The sequence below is a fragment of the Diadema setosum genome, chromosome 14 (genome assembly GCF_964275005.1).
Source record: "Diadema setosum chromosome 14, eeDiaSeto1, whole genome shotgun sequence".
Lineage (NCBI taxonomy): Eukaryota > Metazoa > Echinodermata > Echinoidea > Diadematoida > Diadematidae > Diadema > Diadema setosum.
This window is the reverse complement of record NC_092698.1, coordinates 25446216-25467272: the sequence shown is the minus strand read 5'-3', so window position 1 is coordinate 25467272 and position 21057 is coordinate 25446216. Positions and strand designations below refer to the sequence as shown.

At 38.2% G+C, this 21057-nt stretch overlaps 1 protein-coding gene across 1 annotated transcript in view; it reads right to left on the bottom strand.

Annotated features, from left to right (window-relative positions):
• Positions 1 to 21057, bottom strand: part of LOC140238243 (leucine-rich repeat-containing protein 71-like) — a 118054-nt gene that overhangs the window by 11158 nt on the left and 85839 nt on the right. Inside the window, exons 12-14 of the mRNA XM_072318179.1 lie at positions 11083 to 11147; positions 8784 to 8895; positions 6663 to 6781 (exon numbers count right to left, since the gene is read on the bottom strand). Coding sequence (XP_072174280.1) covers positions 6663 to 6781; positions 8784 to 8895; positions 11083 to 11147 — 296 coding nt within the window. The remainder of the gene's footprint in view (positions 1 to 6662; positions 6782 to 8783; positions 8896 to 11082; positions 11148 to 21057) is intronic.

Genomic DNA, 21057 nt, shown 5'->3' with positions numbered 1-21057 from the left:
GGCTAAATCAAACTTCCCTCCTGCCTCAGCTATTGTCCTTGAAGTTGGCAAGTTTGTTTGATTTTGGCTTAAACTGCACAGAATGAACCTGACTGTACTTGCTAAGACTGATGTACAAAGAAAATGAAAACAGCATATTCATGGAGTAGCAATATTCACAACATGTAGCTATCATTTTTTTTTTTAACTTCCCATGCAATATTGTGCAACATAGGAATTTAAGAGCTCTTTGAGCGCAGTAGAATATATAGACATAGTTTCTGCGCTTAATAAATGATTTATTATTATCACTATTATTATTATCATCAAAAGTACCTGTAGGCATCTGGTATGATTGCTTCACAACCTGAAGGCAACAGTGCAAAATATAGTGTGCACACATTATGTCATTCAACTAATCATCGTGGAATATTATTATTATCGCTGGAGATGATTGAAATCTTATGTAACAACTGAACTGCAGTCAAACCAATCAGAAAAGAATGTTTGTGATGTAGAAATAAAAGCCTGTAGATATTTGCTTTAAATGTAGTTTAGACTCATATTTCTCACAGTAAGTAAAGACTTTTCCCAGTGGAGTCTATAAAAGAATATGTGTTTATCTACCATGACATATACAAGAAAATGACCATAATTATGATATGTTTGGTGCTAAGGCAAGCTTTCAGATATTAATATTAAGGAATATTATCCATGACCACACTAATAATGATCAAGCAATTTAAGTTTCAAGCTATGTAACTAAAGTCATGTTTTCTCATTATACGTATACCTGTGTAGTACTCATGTTAGCACGTTTTTACGTCTTGACAGCAGACCTTAGTTGGGTATAGTTTGGGGGGATTTATACATAATCAACTAATTCTTTTGATAAAAGACAAGCTTATAGACATGTTATCTTGATATCTTTTGAGCCAAATCTATGGGCACTTTCACAGTAAACACTAGTACTGCGGGGATGTCCCTTTATTTTCCACAATGCATTGCCCCAATATCATACAAACTTTTTGTAGAACGCTTGAATGAGAGATAACTTTGTCCCAAAATTGCTTCAAAGAAGCAATGGAGTAAAATTTTTGCCAATGAAATAAAAATTTTGGCGTAACACATGCAGATACATATGAAGGTCAAATAATGAATGCTCATTGAAACTTTGCTGTTGCAGAGCTACCAAGTCTCACGCGTTGTGAGTGAGACTCAAGCATTTCGGGTCTTTCTCACAATATCTCACGCATGACACCCATTATTCTCACGCATTGGAAGCATACCTTAAAGGATTAAAGTGAGAGCTGCTATTGAAGGCATATTTACCTTTTGTATTTCAAAATAAGTAAAAAACAGTTACTTAAGTATGGACCAGCTAAAAATTGAAAAAGCTCCCTACCGTTGGAGGGCGGACATCACTCCCCTTCAACACCCTCCCCTTGCTCAGTCGCTTCACTCCCCCACTCAAGCACATGCGCGCTCCCCGAGATGCCGAGTCATAAAAATCTCACTCATAATTTTTTTTTTTAACTTGGCATCTATGCTGTTGTTCAACTGAATAGCCTATCATTGGTTAGAAAAGATAGCAGCCCTACTTTTCTATTGAAAGTTGCATTTTGTAGCTGAAGTTTTCACAGTATAGTGTACAGTGTATGCAACATCGACCAACAAAAATGCTATGAAAAATAGTTTTGTATGTCCAAAGTAATTTTGTTAAACTTAGTTTAGAAATGCTATAAAACACAATTTTCAACATATTTTTGGAGCTGTTTAAAAATGTTCTATTCTATATTACATCATTTACTTGGACAGCAACAAAGTTTCAAGGAGCACTTAAATTCTTTTGTACATTTTTCCTATATTATCTAAGTAACACTTTAGTTGGAAACTACAATGTCCTCTTGCACAAGGCAGGTGAGACACATGCCTCACCTCCCTGCTCTTTATAAAACACACACAACACAGAATGCAAGAGAGTACCCTTCACTGTAACAACACTTTCCACATGTACACTTTTAATACATGTAGGCCTATCCAACATATTAAGAAGTAGTGTTGATTGTTTGGATTAGCTGAGGCCAGGCCTTGCATTTTAGGTGTAGTTGCTTCAACAGGAAAATGTTTGCATCCTTATAGGGATTGTTTGTGGAGGAGCTAATCCCTGTGTAACTACACAGTCGGCCTTTCTACTTGAACTTGGATGAAGACTGTGCAAGTTGAACTTGGTAGTCAAATGCATAGCAGCCAAACTGGGCAGACTACACTTTGTAGTACAATCGTGTTCCCACATAGCTATTGGTTATGTGGAGTTGTGACTTTGAAGACAAATTTACTGGAGAAAATACCACATTCTGGCCTGCCAAAATTGACTGTGAAGTACTGGTTGACTAATAATGTGGCAGTACCTCATGCATGCATTAGAAGATACGTGGATGGGAATCTGTATACTTCGTTTTCTTTGAAATGTATGCCACTCAACAAGACGTATTGCTACTCATCAATTAACCAGTATACTATGGCAATACTGTATTGCTGATGAAGAAGATATTATGGTGACATGGAAGTCGTCAGTTGTACAGTTCATCTCATTCACACAGAATGAGCATGAACAGTTTGTACAATATGGTGTCAAGAGCAGGATGGGACTTTAGAGGAACCATGGCTAATGGTGTTTCACTGGATGATATGGAATGATACTTTCATCAGACTGGCAGTAAAAAATTGTAAAGAATTTCCAAATGCAAAGGTGTGAAATTTCTGTTGGATTCTGGAATTGAGTGTCAGAATCCAAAAAGGTGCTGGTTATATGACCTGGCGACATGACTACTGGCAGATCTGATATGGAATTAAAGAAGGGGTCCCATAACATCTAGTGGACACACTATCTTGCTGATCATGTGCATTCTGATCATCTGGAATATAAATATTGTGACCTATAGACCTTTGAGAACATGAACAAGTGTAGGCAGAACTGAAATCTAAAATAGCTCTTCCAGGAACACATGTATTTCAACTTCTTGAAATGAGTGTCCAATATCCTCTAATGATTTGATGTAATTGTGATTGCAAACTTTTCTGTTTCTTGCATTCTTTTGTTATGCAGTTAAGTCAGACAATTAAGCTTAAAGGACACCACACACTTCATGCCTTTGCCACAATTTACTGGTTAACACAATGTCATCACGTATTCTGCAAATACCACTAAATAACAGAAAGATGTGCCATATGGCCAACCAAACCGTACGTCCCCTTTAAGACTGGAAGTGTACCAGTCTTGCCAGTTTTCAGTCATGTGACTGGGTCTTATTGCCAGGTGGAGAGATTTGACATGTCGAATTGTCACAACGAGTCATGGGCTTTCTGTGAATCATGCTACATTATGATGTACTGAAACCAGAACGGCCGTAAGCCTATATATGTTTAGTTTGATTGTAGTATGCATTATTGAGTCTGCAAGAAGTCATCAACCGGCTCGCCTCTCTAGTTGTGTGACTGGTCTGATTGTGTAGTACGTGCAGGTAGATCACATCAGTAAAAGTTTGAGGAAAATCGGACAATCAATGCAGAAGTTACGAATTTTTAAAATTTTGGTGTTGGAACCGCTGGATGAGGAGTCTACTAGAGGCTATGATGTCATGTGTGGACAACAATAAAGAAAATATAAAGGGAATTACACAAAAACTCACTTTTCTAGCATAATGACAGAGTACTTGACTAAACGCTTTCAGGAAGCAGGGGAGAATAATTACTACCCTTAATATAATGTATTGACACGCTTTAATATATCAGTATCAGGTTGATAGAATTTAAGTAATTTTCATGAGAAATGACTTTTTGTGGAATTCCCTTTACAGTTTCTTCATATTGTTGTCCACGCATGACATCATAGCCTCTAGTAGTCTCCTCATCCAGGAGTTCCAACACCAAAAATTGTAAAAACTCATCACTCGCACCAGATTTTCTGATTTTCCTCAAGCTTTCACTGATGTGTTCTACAAGTGTTGCTGCTTTCACTCAATCCACATTTCTCGTTGGCTTTTGGTTTCCTTTAAGTCTCTGTTAATACATTCAGGAGTCTTTTCCAAATAAAATTATTTTCAACACATAAATGACCACAAAAAGAAAGTGTGCAACGAAAGACCCCCACCTGCATGGTGTTCACTGTGCATCTACAACGGTCCAACAGATTTGCTGTAATTACAGCAAAACCTGTTCTGCTGATATCAGTACTCCAGAAGTAAGTACCCTCCTAGATGCACTTTCAGATGCACTCCATTTGCATCAACACTTTTGCTGTAATTTCAGCAAAACTTGGTAATATCAAGTTTTGCTGAAATTACAGCAAAGGTCTTGATGCAAATGGAGTGTTGAGAATTGTGGAAAATCTAGGGGATTGTCATGTTTTGCTGTGTAATTTCAGCACTTTTTACCTCTTGGACTAAACTGTGGCCATGTGGAGGATTCATGTGGTTTTTAAGGGAATTTTGGGAAAACTTGACAATGCTTGAATTTGTCATTTCCAACCACACTCTGTTTGTGGTTCTTAAAAACATTATCTGTATGCTGGAAATCTACCAGGGTACCAAGAAGCATGGTGACAGCTGCAAGTGCAGCATGTATGTGATTCTCCGTTTCGGAAACCAGAAGTTGTATGCATTTAACCTGCCTAAATACGAAGACCACTCGCACGGAAACATAATGATATGATCTTTACTGACAGGTGGACATTGCACACAGGCAAAACTGTGTACACATTACCAACTCTCAGGGGAATCAAACTAGTGGTGTTTGCAATTGTGAGGGTTTTTTCAGACCAAGATGCTGGTTTAAACAGGCTTACTGACAGAATGATTTGTGTTGAGTCCATTGCTATCTGTTTCATGTTTGATGTTACTCAGCACAGCAATGAAACAGAAAGATATGGATTTAAAAACATGGCTATCGCCTGACCATTTTGGCTGCCATGATAAGCAACTTCATTTGATTTGGATTTGGAGAGCATTCTCTCTTCCTCCCTTCAAGTCTCATGCAGCATTTTCCATCTATTCCTCCACAAAGAGAGGCAATTCTAATCCATTCTTTGGATTCTGATGTGCTACTGATCCATTCACCAAAACTGTTGGCCAATCAAAACAGCTTTTTGATAGTCATCAAAACACGCAATGTTAGGAATGTATGAGACTCGGCATCTACACCAAAGACATAAGTGGGCACAAGGATTTACATACTTGTTGAAGAGCTCTATTTTCTCTCTCTTTAAGAAGTTGCCAGCTCTATTTCATTTCTACACTCTATCGCCTTCTATTAATGACAAGCATCAGTAAGCTTGCAAATTAACATTCCCCTTTGCTCTGGGAAGTCTGCCGAGATCCCAAAGTTCAGCCTAATTTGAATCCCCGCACAATACGCAATTTGCGGCTTTTCAAAAAACTTGCGCTTCCAATGGGCTGATTATTTACACCTGTTTTGATAGCTATTGACACAACACAGCATCCTGATATTCTGGATAAATGTAGGGAAAACACACACACACACAAACACACATTATGAGTAAAGAAGGAATAGGTAAGAAAATTCATATAAATGCAGATGTGCTCCCTCGGGGCACGTAAATCCCCCAAGAAGCAAGAAAGTAATAAATATTGGGAATTAAGATACCCAAATGCACCTCATGTATTTCTTTCCCTGAGTCAACTGTGCAATCTAAAGCTCTCATCTATCTTTAAATATTTCCAGTTTTTCCCCCCTGCAATGATCTTCTGAGTACACAGAAGCAAGAAATCTCCGCAAAGTTTATTATTCCAACATGACATATTCCTTTCAACTAAAAACAACTTGACAATCACGGTTGCATTGTATAATCCTTCACAGTAGCACTGCCAACCTGCTTTTCCCCCTCACACTTTAGAAGTCGATGGTGAGATCTGGGATCTACTCCGGTACATGATGATCCCCGGAGGATTACTGGTGAGGACTGTTCACATCTCTGTTAGACTAATCATTTTTTCCCCCTCTCCTTCCCCCTTATTTTTCTAGTGCCAGACTATATGGGTTTCATGTATTCATTTTCAGAGAACATCAGTTGGAAAAAATAATTCATGAGAACCTGAGCGTTGAAAATATCCATAACCACAATCTTTATTGAGAGACATATTATACAAAAGTTTTTGATGAGGATGCTGTGATAAGAATATCTGCATTTGTTCATTGCTGCAAACTTTTGCTTGGAAATTCTGGACAGAGCATTGCATAATTGGTATGTAAGGCCAGGTAAAAAAGAAAAAGTTAGTTTCTAGTCTGGATTTTTCAAGAGAGTAATGTGGGAGGTCCTTACTATTTTTCTGATCTGAAGCCGCTGCACACAAGGGCAATTGCAAGCTATAGCACGCGCCACTAGTGTAGTTTCACACAGCCCTGTAGGCTCCCATAGTGATTTTCAGTCATGCGCAAACTAACCCTAAACATTTCACAACCTAAAATACTTATGTCTGAGTCTACAAAGTCAAATAAAAGTTGAATATTTGCCACTGATTTTGGCACTTTTACACATTTCAGAATGATTTTACAGTGCTCCTATGTATGCACACTGTATCTTGTCACTTTTGAGATCCTATTCTTTGCTTGAGATGTTGTCATTGTTGGGTAAGAATTCCTGTTCAGACCAAGAGTTGACTTACCGCAATGGACAGTCTCATTAACCCTTTGAGAGCCGGATGAGGAGACAGCGTGCTGAGGGTCTGCTGATACTGGACAGCGAGAAGCAATGCCTTCATACCTGCCTCTCCGATTTGATTACCTGTGGTGTGAAGCACAAAAAAAGAGAATGTGGGGATAGGAGGAGGAGCACAGGAGGAGGGGAAGAGGAGGAGGGGGAAGAGGAAGAGGGGAAGAGGAGAAGGAGGGGGTAGTGAGAGGGGAAGGAGAAAGAGGGGAAGAGGAGGAGGAAGAGGAGGATGAGGAGGAAGAAGAGGAGGAGGAAGAGAAGAAGGAGAAGGAGGAAGGGGGAGAAAGAGGAAGAGGAGGAGGAGGAGAAGGAGGAGGAGGAGGAAGAAGAGGAGGAGGAGGAGGGAGAGGAGGAGGAGGAGGAGGGAGAGGAGGAGGAGGAGGGAGAGGAGGAAGAGAAGGAGGAAGAGGAGGGAAGGGGGAGGAGAAGAAGGAAGATGAGGACGACGAAGAGGAGGAAGGGGAGAGGAGGAGGAGGGAGAGGAGGAGGAAGAAGAGTAGGAGGGTAGAAGGGGAGGAAGAGGAGGAAGAGGAGGAGGAGGAAGGGGGAAGAGGAGGAGGAGAAGAAGAAGGAGGAGGAGGAAGAGGGAAGAGGAGGAGTGGAAGAAGAAGAAGGAGCAGGAGGAGTTATTATGAACAATATGTTCTGGGTTCTGGGATGCTGCACACTGTACTTCATAAAGGAACACTTTTCAAAAGGCACTCTGTCAATACATTCTCATTTTTTTTTTTGTCACAAGCCTAAAATGATGATGACTGATACTCTTCAATGCAGATAATGTTATACTGCATCCTTACCAAGTGCCTTCTGCACCTTTTTCAGCAATGGGGAATCGAACTTCCTCATTACTGCATCTATGAGCGTCAACAATCTTATCATTTGACTGGCTAGCTTTTGAATGAATACCGTCTCCCATCCACACCCTAGTGACTTGGAAGCAGCGTCAAACAAGCAGCTGCTGTGTGAAAGAATAATTTGGCCTGAGAAATGAAGTCCAATGGAGTGGATGAAAGCTAGTCAGCCAAGTATAAGGTTACCTAATGACAGAAAGAGTAGGCAATTACCAGATGGATTCCTATGTGTTTACTCAAACTGCTGAAAGTTTTCTGTATCAATTAGGCTTCCTGTCACTGTTGGTATCATTTTGAAAGCATTCTCTATGTTTACTATGGAGTATTATGTCGTACTTTAATAGTTGAAAAGGAATTAGATTCTTGAAAAGTGTGGGTGCCCTCATCTATGTGTTAAAAAGAAAGAGAGAGAGATAGAGGGACTTAAGACATACAAACAATACCCATCTGAAAAGCACCACATGTCAAACGCATGATTAATTTTTTGAAGCATCATTTGATATGATGATTGGTCATCTCCAATATAAATGCAGTCTCCCCATATCTTTTCTTGTCAAAATGTCAGCAGAGCATCATATCAGTTTGCAGGCACACAAGTCTGTTCGTATCGTCTGTTCATATAATATATCACCTCGCGCATCAAATATCTCTTTATATACCCATCCTCTCCCGCCTCTCGTTCATGTGCACTTCTTTGAAACCATGAATATTCATGAGAATGTCATATTTGAAGCATGTCCAAATAGCAATGAAGTGTACAAGCAGACTGCTTTTTTTTTTTTTGTGCTTGTATCTACAGAAAACACACACAGAAAAAAAGAAGAAAAATGAAGTAAATTGAGCCAACGTGAGTCCACATTGCAAACATCTTGTTTCACTCATTCTTTGTGTTGTTCATGAAAAACACACACTTGAGACATAATGGTGGCTTCAAACCCCATGTGTGTACACAGGATGGTTATTTCTGGGCCTGACATTGAGCACTGAGCACTGATGTCGTTGTTCCGACCCGCCAGTGAAGGGACTCACGGCTTCTCGGTAACGCACGCGAGGAGGGCAGGAAAATCGATCCCGCCAGAGGAGTGAGCAAACGTGAGATGGATTACATCCCTAATCAATGTAAGGAAAACTCTGGAGGACTCGTGCCCGCGATGACGACGATGCACGCTGATGGGGGGAGATAAAGAGAGCGAGGGGAGGGATCGAGGGAGTTGCCTACTCACGTGCAAGGTTAAGGTTGATGAGAGCCCGGTTGCCGGGGATCCAGAGCTGGCCGTCGATCGACTCCGGCTGTTCCGCCACGAGAGGGTTGATGGCTTCCAGGATGTCTGGTGACTGATGCACGGGAGAGAGGGAGGGGTGAAGACAGGGACGAGACACATTAATTGTCAGAGTGATTGAGACATGGCATCAGATAGAAGTGACAGATGGAGGAGCTAGGGGAGGACAAGTGAAAGGGGGTGTCAGGCAATTGGGTGGTAAGGCGTGCTATAGCTACCTACCAGTAAATCAATGAAAAAAAAAGAAGGTAGAAACAAAGACAGATAAAATAGTAAGTTAGAGAAAACAGGTGAAAGGAAGATGGTTGTAAACTGAATGAGACATGAAAACATTTGAGATAATTTGGTCATTAGTATATATTTGCACAGGTCACTGAAAACAATGAGCACACAAATTATTAAAAAAACAACAACGATGTGTTGGCTCAGTGAGTAGAGCGGCTGCCCTCACAATCGGGAGGTCGTGGGTTCAAACCCCGGCCGCGTCATACCAAAAGACGTTAAAAGATGGGAGTTGCTGCTACCTTGTTTGCCGTTCAACAGTTGAAAAGGTTAGAGTAACGTCGATCTGGCGCTGCTCAGTGGCTGCCGGGCCCACGATCAATTGGGCAAAAAGAATTTCCTTTCTTGGACAATAAAATTTGGAGTTTATATCCAAAACAATTATTATTAAAACAATTATTATTATTATTATTAATTAATACAATCTAAAAAAAGAGGAGATTTTGTTGGATTCTGCCTGAACACCCCCCGCCCTGCCTCTACTCTCTCTAAACTCAGTACACGAAGGTTTAATATACGACCTCTGCCTCCACAAAATAAAGTGCACGTTTGGTAGCCAAGTGAAGACATTTGCAGTGGACAGAGCAGACAATTTTATCACACAGGCGAGCACTATAATGGAGCTGGGGAATGAACCCTGCTACCGGGCGCTCAACAAGATTATGATGGTTCCACTTGTAATGGGCAAGGGGGGCTGGATAGGGAAGGCACGCATTAAAGAGAAAAAGGGAATTGGAGAGGGGCGGGGATCAGGATACTTGTAGTAATCAAATGATGGAAGACGGTCAGGATGTATTTGGGAGACAGGCATTAATAGAGCAAGGGCCGCATTTTTAGTTCAGTTGCGAACAAGGGACCGGGTGTTAAAGATGCTTAGTGGTGTGAATCAGAATTGAGGAGAGGGGAGGGGTACGGGAGGAGACGTAGACACCAAGAGAGGGAGAGGTGAGATAGATGAAGCACGCTGCTAGCGACAGCGAGGTGCTAATGTAACTGGATTAAGATTATCAGGGGTACAAGAAGGAGAAGAAATTTTGGCACTATTAATCCGCTTGGTGCAGTTTGATCTGACCCAGAGTACATGCCCACTCTTGACACCAAAGTGTGCTCTTCAGGGAGAAATACTAGTGACTTAACTGGGCCAGCCCTGCTAAAACAAACATAAAAGATCCAAAAAATGAGGGACTTGCACGAGAGAATGGCTATATACTTGTTGTTAAAAGGCAGGGTGATGGCAGGATTGGGCAAGAGAAAGATAATGGATGGTATCTTGGGAGGGAAGAAGAAGTGATGAATCTGATGTAGCAATCAGGACAATTTAAAGGTGAAGTAAAAAGTATGAAGATACAATTCGATCAGAAGTAGCCATATCAAAACTGGAGCCTACATAATTATGTCCATATACGAAGAGTTTGCTTGCAAAATTATTTAACCACCATTTTGGATTATTTTTACAGTCAAGTCCGTAATCAGACAGAGTAAAATAAAACCTCTCCACTGATACATCACTTGTTACATAACAATTAATATTATTGAAGTTATGATTACAAATAGCCCATATCTTCTTATATATATATTTTTTTGCTTTTGTTTTTAGCAGTTTTAATCACAAATATCTCATATTAACAAGTATGGAGTTAAGTTGTCTTGTGATCACACTATTCATATAATTATAATGGCGTTAAAGTAAATTTTGAATGTCTAACTTAAAGCAGTTTTCGGGAAAAGATGCAAAAAGGTTTGAATGTGTTACATCGACCCAATCCCTAAGCAAAGCTGCAAACCTTTGCAATACCCCCCCCCCCGAAAAAAATAAACTTAATAATAGGACCTACACTTTACCACACTAGAATAGAATAGAGCTGGTAGAAGAAGATGGTATGAAATGAGTATCTTTGTGGGGTTTGGAGGGCAAATGAAGTGCAGATATTTGTTCTTTTTGTCCTCTCTGAGTTTTTACCTCGGCTTCACTCTGTTTCTTGTCCTTTCCCTTTGTCTTGCCTTTAGTCACCTTCATCGTTTCCGCTGTTCGACAGAAAGGGGGAAGAGAACACAAAAGCTTGAGCTCGAGTCGCAACACAAATATCTCTGTATACCATAAGCCTACCATTACACAGAAATATTCTTGCTGAACTCGATGTTTACACCAATATTGCAATATCTTACGATCATATGTAAGATAGATATATATATATATATACTCTTTTTTTATGCCCCCGCTATCCGGTAGAATTATGCAGTGTTAGCTTACATTATCCCTTGCCTTTCGATACAAGTTTCCTTCTGGGGGATAATGGTATTACGACAAGAAAATCCTGCCTTTCATCTTTACAAAGTGCATCACTTTCACTCCTTCCCGGTAAGAAAGGGATTCTAATATTTGTTTGAATCCCAGGAAGTGTGCGATTGATGATAAGAACGGAAAATCCTGTGCAATGATTTTAATACAGATACGCTGCATTTATTTCTTCTTCTTCTTCTTTTTTTTTTTTTTTTGGTAAAAATCCTGCTTTACTAAAAAAAAAAAAGAATACCCAAAAAACAAAAAACAAAACAAAAACAAAACAAAACTAGGTATTGTTTCTTGATGATAGCAAATGACATCACAGACGTCTTTCTTCACCAGATATGAACTCTTCTTTATTTTAGTACTAAAAATTCCCAGGAATCACGAGTGCGACTATAAACTATAAAATAAATTCAGATCTGCAGAACACGAATTGCTCTTTCACTTTTGAAATTCTGGTCAGAATATTACCACTGACACGAGTTGATTGTTAATGGAATGCGTTCACAATGATCTGCAAATTTCTGACATAGGCAAACGCACAGTGAAACATATTTCATTTTTATGACATCAGACTATGTCAAGTCATCACTATAACCATTGGCTCTTAAACACATTGATAGACATTTCAAAATGGAGAGTGCAATGCCTTTCATCAAAGTGACAGTTACAACCTTTTGAACCCAACGTGTGTGGAGTGCAGCACCCAAAGGAGTTGATGACATGAAAGCGATCATCATGATTGCATAAATACAACAATTATACTGCTGGATTCACACTCACATGATGAGTGCACATGATGTTGACATTACATCACCTCTCTGCATGAATGCATACAAAACACATGAATGTTCAGTGGTCTGTTGGATGAGCTCAACCAACAACTTTCCCTACTATTACTTTCTCTCTCTCAGCATGATTTCGGATGCCTTGACTTGGGATTCTTCACTCTCAAAGCGTCACTCCAACCAGATCTCTCAACTTTTCTGACTGAAAAATAGAATGATTTGGCTCAAAATGAGAAAAGAGCAGTTCCCATAATAGTGTGTAGTAAAAGTATTGAGAAAAACAATAGGAAAATGACATTGAAACGAGGACTTTGAATGGTCACAATTTAGATTCTTTCCTCTAATTTAAATTCAGACTGGTTGGGAGGTCTACTCCAACTATGATGGCCATAAGAAATTTGTGCATTTGGCTTTTACAGGCCTCACTGCACACCTGGCATTTTTGATTCCTTGATTTCCTTTCTTTAAGTTATAGGATTTTTTTGTTTCTGTTTAAATGTTGAAAATATATAAATATGTGGTTTTTTAAAGGGAGCTTCATCAATTTAATCATGACATGTTTACTCTATTAGAGGCAGTGACTACAAGACACACTGTTACACTTATACAACTCACGAAAATTTACACTGGTGTTTTGGTAATTTAATTTTACACCAGTGTAAACTTGTCTAAGGGTACAGTTTACCTTTGGGAGCAGTGATGTAAAAAATTTTCAAGATATCACATTTGATGCATATGTGTAGGTCTGTAGTATCACAAAACATTCTACCATATAAAATTTTCACAATAAAGCCTGACATATAACAAGATATCAGTATTTTTCTAAATAAACCATAACTGTAGACAGTCTAGTCTGGAAACATTTTTATTATAACTATTGTTCACATTTTGTGTATTTAACAATACTTAACAACGATATTACGGATTTGAATTTTTGCAGTGGTCATTTCTATCTCTAAGTCACATTTTAGAACTATTTTCAAGCACTAATGCTGGGTTTTTGTTTCATCTGCAAATGGTAAATTATGCCTTTAAGGGATGTTGTCTTAACAACTGAGAGTGACTGCTTGATTATTTGGTGACACTTTGTTGGCTGGCGGTTAACTTTGCAAAAGCGTAACAAAAGTCACTGCTTATGAACCAACAAAACAAAACATGTTTTCACGTTTTTGGGTGGCTAAAAAGTTCCAAGGAATGACCCACATCACAAATATTTTTTTTTTTTCCTCCTCATGGTTTCAAAACAATTTCACATACTTTATGATTTAATAGGTGACACAGAAAGAAATGAACTCGAAATGTCTTTTACCGGATGCCACCTTTTGTTTACACTTCATCATGTTTTGTATGCATTAATGCAGATTTTATTCCACTGTTTGGTATTAGTGTCATGTCAAACGTTTACCCAGGTAAAAAATTCAAAACAACACATGTGAGGATAACAAAAAACCCCTCACCATAATAAAAGTATTAATTTTAGTAACACAGCACACAGTGTAGTATGGATGCACACAAGAGATTACAGTCGATGAAAATCACTGCACAATGTGGGTGAAATCAATGTACCTTAACGCTGCTCATAGGTTAAATTGTGTGATGCCGATGTCGTGTTGAAAACATGAGCAGCCTCATTTTGAAAGTGACATACATGTATACAATCGTGTACACGCGCAAATTACATGACACACAATAGAAAAATTACAATTGTACATAGGTGGAAAATGTGTCAAAAAGCAGCAGATGATGACAAATTTACTCAAAGATGAATGCAAGTTCAGCACAGGCCCACTGGTACCTCATTAGAGATGTCACCAGCCACGAACACTGAAAAGTACAGTCCTTGGATAGGGCACCTGCCATCTTACAACATGTATTTTTACCATGAGAAAACACACAGGCGGCTTCCACTCTTGAAAGCATACCGACAGGCCAGGACTTCATTTTTGCTACTTTTGCAAAGTCTTTTTTTTTTTTTGTCTCAAAAACTCCCATCTACTGAAAAGATGGACATCATACAAAATGTGTCATCTTCTACCAGGTTTATGCTCTGTATCATCACTTAACATTACTTGATGCAACCAATGTAATGTAGAGCAAAATATCGCTGACCCGTGCATACACCAAGTTGCAACCACTGTGCATGCAGAATGAAGTAGTCTATACCTAATTTATACAGGTGCATGCGACCGATGCTTTACTTTTATTAATGCAGGAGACCCAATAATCTATAAGCATGAAGCACCGAGCGTGTCCGGATCATTAGAATGCACAAACAGATGACAATCGCACATAGAATTCATATACATAATAATCTGTTGATTTTTCTCAGTTTTCTCTTCAATGGAATCTGCAACACTGTAGATGTAGGCCTATATATTTCAGAACAGACATTTCTTTAACCCGTTGAAGACTAGTCTCAAGTATACTCGGGCAGGTGTCTATGGGAAACATGGGTTATTGCAAAGTCAGCTCATCCTCAACAAAAAGTATCAATGCCTACACCTTCAAAAACTCACCTTAAAAAAAGATGAATAAATGGAGAAGGAAGCTAATTTCAACAAAAACAGTGAATCTACATACAGCTATATCAGTCACATACTTGCTTAAAATCAAACGTTGAGAGAGATATGACCATTTGAATAACTGAAAGTCACATTCAATGTCGTGGCATTCCGTGGGATATGAAAAAAGCAGTTTTGGTCTGGACAGAGTGACATCAGTTGTGGTATACAGAACCAATATGTTTTCTTTGCTCTGTTATCGCAAACACTGACAAAAAAAAACCCCAACAACACTGACAACAAAAATAGCATAATTATGGTTGTTATACTCATTCTCTTTCATATTCCTTCTGATGTGGGCAATTACGGCATCAGTACTGAAAACCGTCTACTAATTGCTGATGACTATTAACAAAAATATGAATCATTATTTACAAGCAATGTCACTCATCATTTTCTGAAGAACTTTCTCCTATACTTGCAGGAAAATATTTTTCTTGTGACCCTGCTTGACACCACTGACAAAGTTAAAGATGCGTAACCCAGAGTGGAAATGGGTCTAAACGTAAGCACTAAAGAGCAGTCGATAGCATACGGTATCTATAGGAAACTTGCGCTGTCTGCCCGTGTACACATTTGACTAAACCACCGGGTCTATGTGCCTATAAGAGATAGTCAATTCCCCTGAACAAGATCTGTGAACATAAATGCAACGAACGAGGAATATTTAAAGGCATAAACGTCTTGGTCACACGCCATCACTCTCAAAGTTAAGAGCTGGTCAATTCCCCTGAGTGAGACCACTCAAACTGTGAACAAATCAACTGAGGAATATTAACAGAAATTAATGATATCGTGGTCACATGACCCAAACTGCCGACACCTGTGGATGCCACGTCACATAAAAAATGGCGACACCTACAGTTTTTGCTTCTAGCATTCTCTGTTTCAACACTAGAGATGATCAATCTCTTGTTAATTTTTTTTTTTTTGCTGATCTGTTGTTATATCCAAACTACCTTTCTTTCTTTTCCTTTTGAAAAGATTTTCTTTGCCTCGACCACAGCATGTACGATATTGTGCTCTGAAGCATATGAGTAGGAGCCTATATTTGGCAGTTTTTCATTCCTGCTCTATAATCCTGATTGAAGAGTGCACCTTTTTCTTTCAGAATCATAATCCTTCTTCTCGTTTAGTCATCTCCCTGGGGAGAGGTGGCCGGGTAAGAGGATACTCTCAATTCCCCTTCGAACAATTTTATAGCTTGTTTGTTTGTTGTTGTTGTTTTTTTTTTTTGGTTGTTGTTGTTGTTGTTGCATTTTACATTACATTTTGCATTCTCTCTCGCCGCCTCTTCCCACTAACAGATGCTGTGTGCAACTATCGCAGTCAGTACTACCATTGAGACTTTAACACTTGAGCAAATGAAGAGAGCATCAACGATTCATCTCCGCAAAATGACTCTGTACTCAAAGTGCACATTGTCAGTCAATACTAAAGAAAAAAAAGATGGAAATAAATAAGTTACCCCTCCCCCCTCCCCACCACTGACGATGCAATTTTAATACCTCATTCTGTGAGCTGATCTATCGATTTTTTTCAGTACAGAAATATCAAAACTCATTGCAATTATATGTATAATTCACAATATTGACCGTCCATTTTCAATGACATGGAAATGCCCATTCTCATTTTTCATTGTTTTGTGTGTTAAAAATGGGAAAAAAAAATCTGTACAAAGCGGTGGATCTGTTGCCTATATATCTTGGTAATGGCGTCCTTTGTTCCATGTAGGCATAGCGATTTGAAATAATTCACCTGCTAAATGTTACTGCATATATCTCGAGGACTACTACATACTAGTAGAACTACAGGTTATAGCTTGGCAGCCGAATCGCACAGCGACGTCAGCAGTGATGAAGACTACGAAGACTGTGGGGATGATAACGATGACGACCACAATAAGGCAAATGATGACGACCTGTGCTGTAGTCTACGAACTAAAGGTCAGTGTCAATGAACTCACTTTGCATGCAAGAGTGTGTTACAGTGTAAATCTAAAGAGACAATCACTTTTAGTACAAAGGCACTGTATTCTATCTCCTAGTGGTTTAATTTTGGCTACTATGCTCTAAAGTTAATTAGCTACTAGTACTCTGTTGTAATTTGATCAATCAAACCCAATGATAACTATGATTAAAAACATGGAGACCCAAATACCCAATGTCAGTAGTGGCTATTTCATGCATGATTAGATTAATATTTCATTAGAAAGCAGAACTTTGATGATTCGTAGCATTCGAAGCATTACTTGTATGAGACAATTTGTTCTCTTGGTTTACAAATTGAAAGAGTTAAAAGAGAAAAGGAGGCTATTAATGTATTTTATAAGCTGCACAGAATGTCACACAAGCTAAACTCTAACTACTGCAACACTTTTTATCTTTTCTTTTTTTATTTCTTTTTTTTTTTAGAAGGACTACATGCCAAACCAAATTCCTATGCTAGTAGGTCAAATTACTATATTCTTTCACCGGATGTACTATAAAGAAAAAGAAAAACAAAACACACGCAAAAAAAAAAAAAAAAACACCTCTAGATCCATGGCGCTGATTCGGTTCTATTAGGCAAACGGCGTGACATCATTTTTTTTTTTGTTGCAGCCGCAGATGACACGGTTGACAAGGGTCCAACAGGAAAGAGACGGGTCAGGACAGAAGTGGGAGCAAAGGAAAAAAAGAAGATGTTATCGTGCATCATCGGGGTAGACCGGTGTTGGAGTGAGGGTGGCTGATGTAGGACGGGAGGAGGATTATCCGGAGTGCAGATGGGAGATAACGATCTCGAGATGGAGATGGGAGAACAAAATGGTGTATATCTTTATTTCAACATTTAATCTTTCCTTCTTCTTTTTTTTTTGGGGGGGGCCTTTCTGGGAATGGAAAGATCGACGATTAACGGACAAAAAGTGTTGTCCTACTATTATTTTTTAAAAGAATTAGAATGCATACATGTATTGCTCATAAGGGACATCATTTTTAATAGCAAAACTCTTTGGCAGATGCCATTCTTCCCCCAAATATTGCATCAAGGGAATCAAAATTGCTGCATTTAATGTCCCAAGAAGTTGAGAGAAAAATCATCAGTTAGATGTCACTGATTTCAGCATTGTTCACCCGGTTTCTGCAGAGTTCAGCTCGGCTTAAAACTTTAAGTTTATGGTGACTTTCTTTTGTTGGTTTCCCCACTTTTTCAATACCACCACAGCAATATTTAAAGAAATGGGGCAAATATCAAGATAAACATCTTTGAATGGGTGACGCAAGGAGTCTTGGCATTTCTGTTCAAAAATGAAATATATATTAAAATATGAATATTATAAATATCATGCATTTTGGGGTTTGGAAAGAGGTGAATGACTTCGTGGGTGCAACAGTCAATCTGTGTCGTGGGATCAAAGGGAAAGAACACAATTTATTTCAAGTACCACAGTGCAAAGGATATTCAAATCAATACTACATTGATATAGTACAACACTGATTAATATAACATTGATACAATTACAAATAGTGCAGTCACATATTAGCACACGTTACTGTTACAATGTTAATGATCACACAAATTATCTAATTTCTCTACATCATAATCAGGTTAGATCTTTCTTTTACCACTGGTAAATTTTCTACTTTTTTATACATTGTACATATGAGATCATGTCATTGTCAATTTCTTTTTTGTTCTTTTAATCAATACTATAACAGTTCCACATGATGTAGACCTGTGATTAGTTGAATATAAACAATGCATAAAACAATAGTGGGTACAAAAAGTAGCACAGAACACATTTCAGTCTTTATTTCAGAAACTTCTACAAGTAACATGCCTTCAATGTGCCACACACATTGATATTCAAATATGACATGACTTTTTTTCTGAATCTGAATTGTTGGATTTCTTTTATTTGCTTATCTTTAATTTCTGATGAATATAGCAGTATTCAAAATACTGGCTAAACATCTTTCTCTCACATATCAGCATTTCTTATCCCCCATTTTGGGAGGATCAAAGACTCAGACATATTCAAATCACAGACAAATTAGTTCACAATATTAAACACAATTGTGTATCAGTTCTCGAAGAGCAAACTATTATTAAAGTGAGGTGTAAATCACATTATTAGATGAGACAGCACCCTCCTGTAACAGGCAGACATAATTAATTGTAAGATTGATGCTAATTAGAAGTGACTGGTTAGCTGCCTTGCAAACAAGGCTGTCATCACATTGCAAATCGTTCATCATATTATTACAGAGAGGGCTCTGACGGGAGTTCAGAACGACCACTGCGTGAGAAGGAACAGGAGGAGGGCTAGAAATCAGAGGGGTAGATTTGTTAAGGAAAGGGGGATGTTATTTAAGGGAAAAGGATGTGACCTGGGGTAGGTTTGTTAAAGGGTAATGGGGAGGTTATTTGGGGGAGAAGGATGTGATCTGGATGAGATGGATGGGTACATGTTTCCGGGGAGTGAATGCAATTTGGGAAAGTGAATGTGATTCCAGGAGGGGGTGAATTGAGACAACAGTCTAGAGGAATATTAAGACGAAAAATAAACAGAAAACAGAAAAGACCCCGGATGAGGAGAACAGCTATCCACATGGGGAGGAATCATGATGGCACTCTTCCTAGAACCATGATCATTACTACTACAGTCCTTCAATTTCTGGATGGCTTTTAAATGTACAGCTTGCATACACGCGTCAGTGACTTTATGCATGTAACTCTGTGTAGCACTGCCTTACTGCAACGAAAAGTGTCGAGCTTCCTCAGGTCTGCAAACTACATGTAAAGTCATTAATTTGAATACTGTGTACATCAGCTAATTGCTGTGACAGAAGGCTCTGCCATTTTCCTTTGACTTTATTAGACAGATATCATTTCATTTCAACAAATGAATCATTATACATGTAAGTATGAAACCACTACCATGGCCACCTTTTCTTTTGACTTTGCAATGCATACACTTTTCGTCAACTGTATAAAATTGTTTTGGAAGATTGTAAAAAATGCCCATCATGGCAGAATAAGAAAGACTGCTTTTAATCAAGTAAACTTCTTCTATTCCTCACACTGGAATTAGCTTTCTCCTATGATATTAGCTGCAGAAATCTGTATACACATAAGCTTGAAACCCCCTTTAGTGCACACATTAAACACTGCTTCTCTCCATTTAGACGCTGGAAATGTTTGTACGTATCAGGCAATGCACAATGGCACACCTCAGTCTATCTATAACTGTTAATGACAAAATTAGCAATGAAGATCTAGATAGGAAGATTTTCAAGCAAGAGAAAAATGGGATCTAGTCAACAGTATTAATTGTTTATCCTTACGACTGCCATGAAGCATATAAACTCTATCACACCAACAGAGAGGGAAATATTTCACAATTTATTACTGTGAAAATTTACAATTTCAAGTTCAAGCTGATCCTAACAAATCTATGAAGAAAAAAATAAGAAAAAGAGAAAAAAAAAACACCTCAAAACAAACATAGCAGTGACAGTGTCATCAAAATCAGCAAACAATATGACATTGCAGAATTTCAAAATTGTTTTAACATATAAGTCAAAGCCAAATATGTAAATTAGAGAAAGTGATGATGTCATGAACTAACTGTAAGTCTTCCATTCACATGCACAACAGTTTTAAATACATCTTTTTAAAGACTGTTTTGACATAAATTCAAGAAGAAAATGATATCCCTCACACAGTGTTATTTTAGAGTTGCAAGAATCCAGTGAGGATGACTTTGAAAAGGGGAGCATAGTCACAGCTCCTTAAAAAAAAGAAGAAAAAAAAATTCTGAAGAATGATTTCATACCATTAGTATGCACAAACAGATGATAGTGGTGATATGATGCAATCATTGACTCGTCTTATTTGCATACGTGATTGTGACTCATATCACTTTTTCTTAAAACATGTACAATTCTCAACTCCTTCCTTTGCTTTTGGCAGACATTATGTTTTTGCTGACATTAGTTTGCTTGTTTGTCTATCAAATGTTAAATTAGCGTCTTTAATATGTATGTCAAAAGTCAATAACCAACTTGGATGATTTCAACTATCTATCTATTTTTTAATTATTATTATTATTATTATTTTTTTTTTGCATGGAATGTCAGAATTGGCTCAGGAACAAAAAAAAAAAAAAAGAAAATGTTCGGTGGTGATCCTGGAATTTTTTTTTGTAAAGGAGTCTTTAGAAAGGCACTACAATGTAGTTGCAACATTTTGATCTGTAACTTTACTGCATAAATCTGCATTTTAATATTTGCATGTAATTAGCATTAAACTGA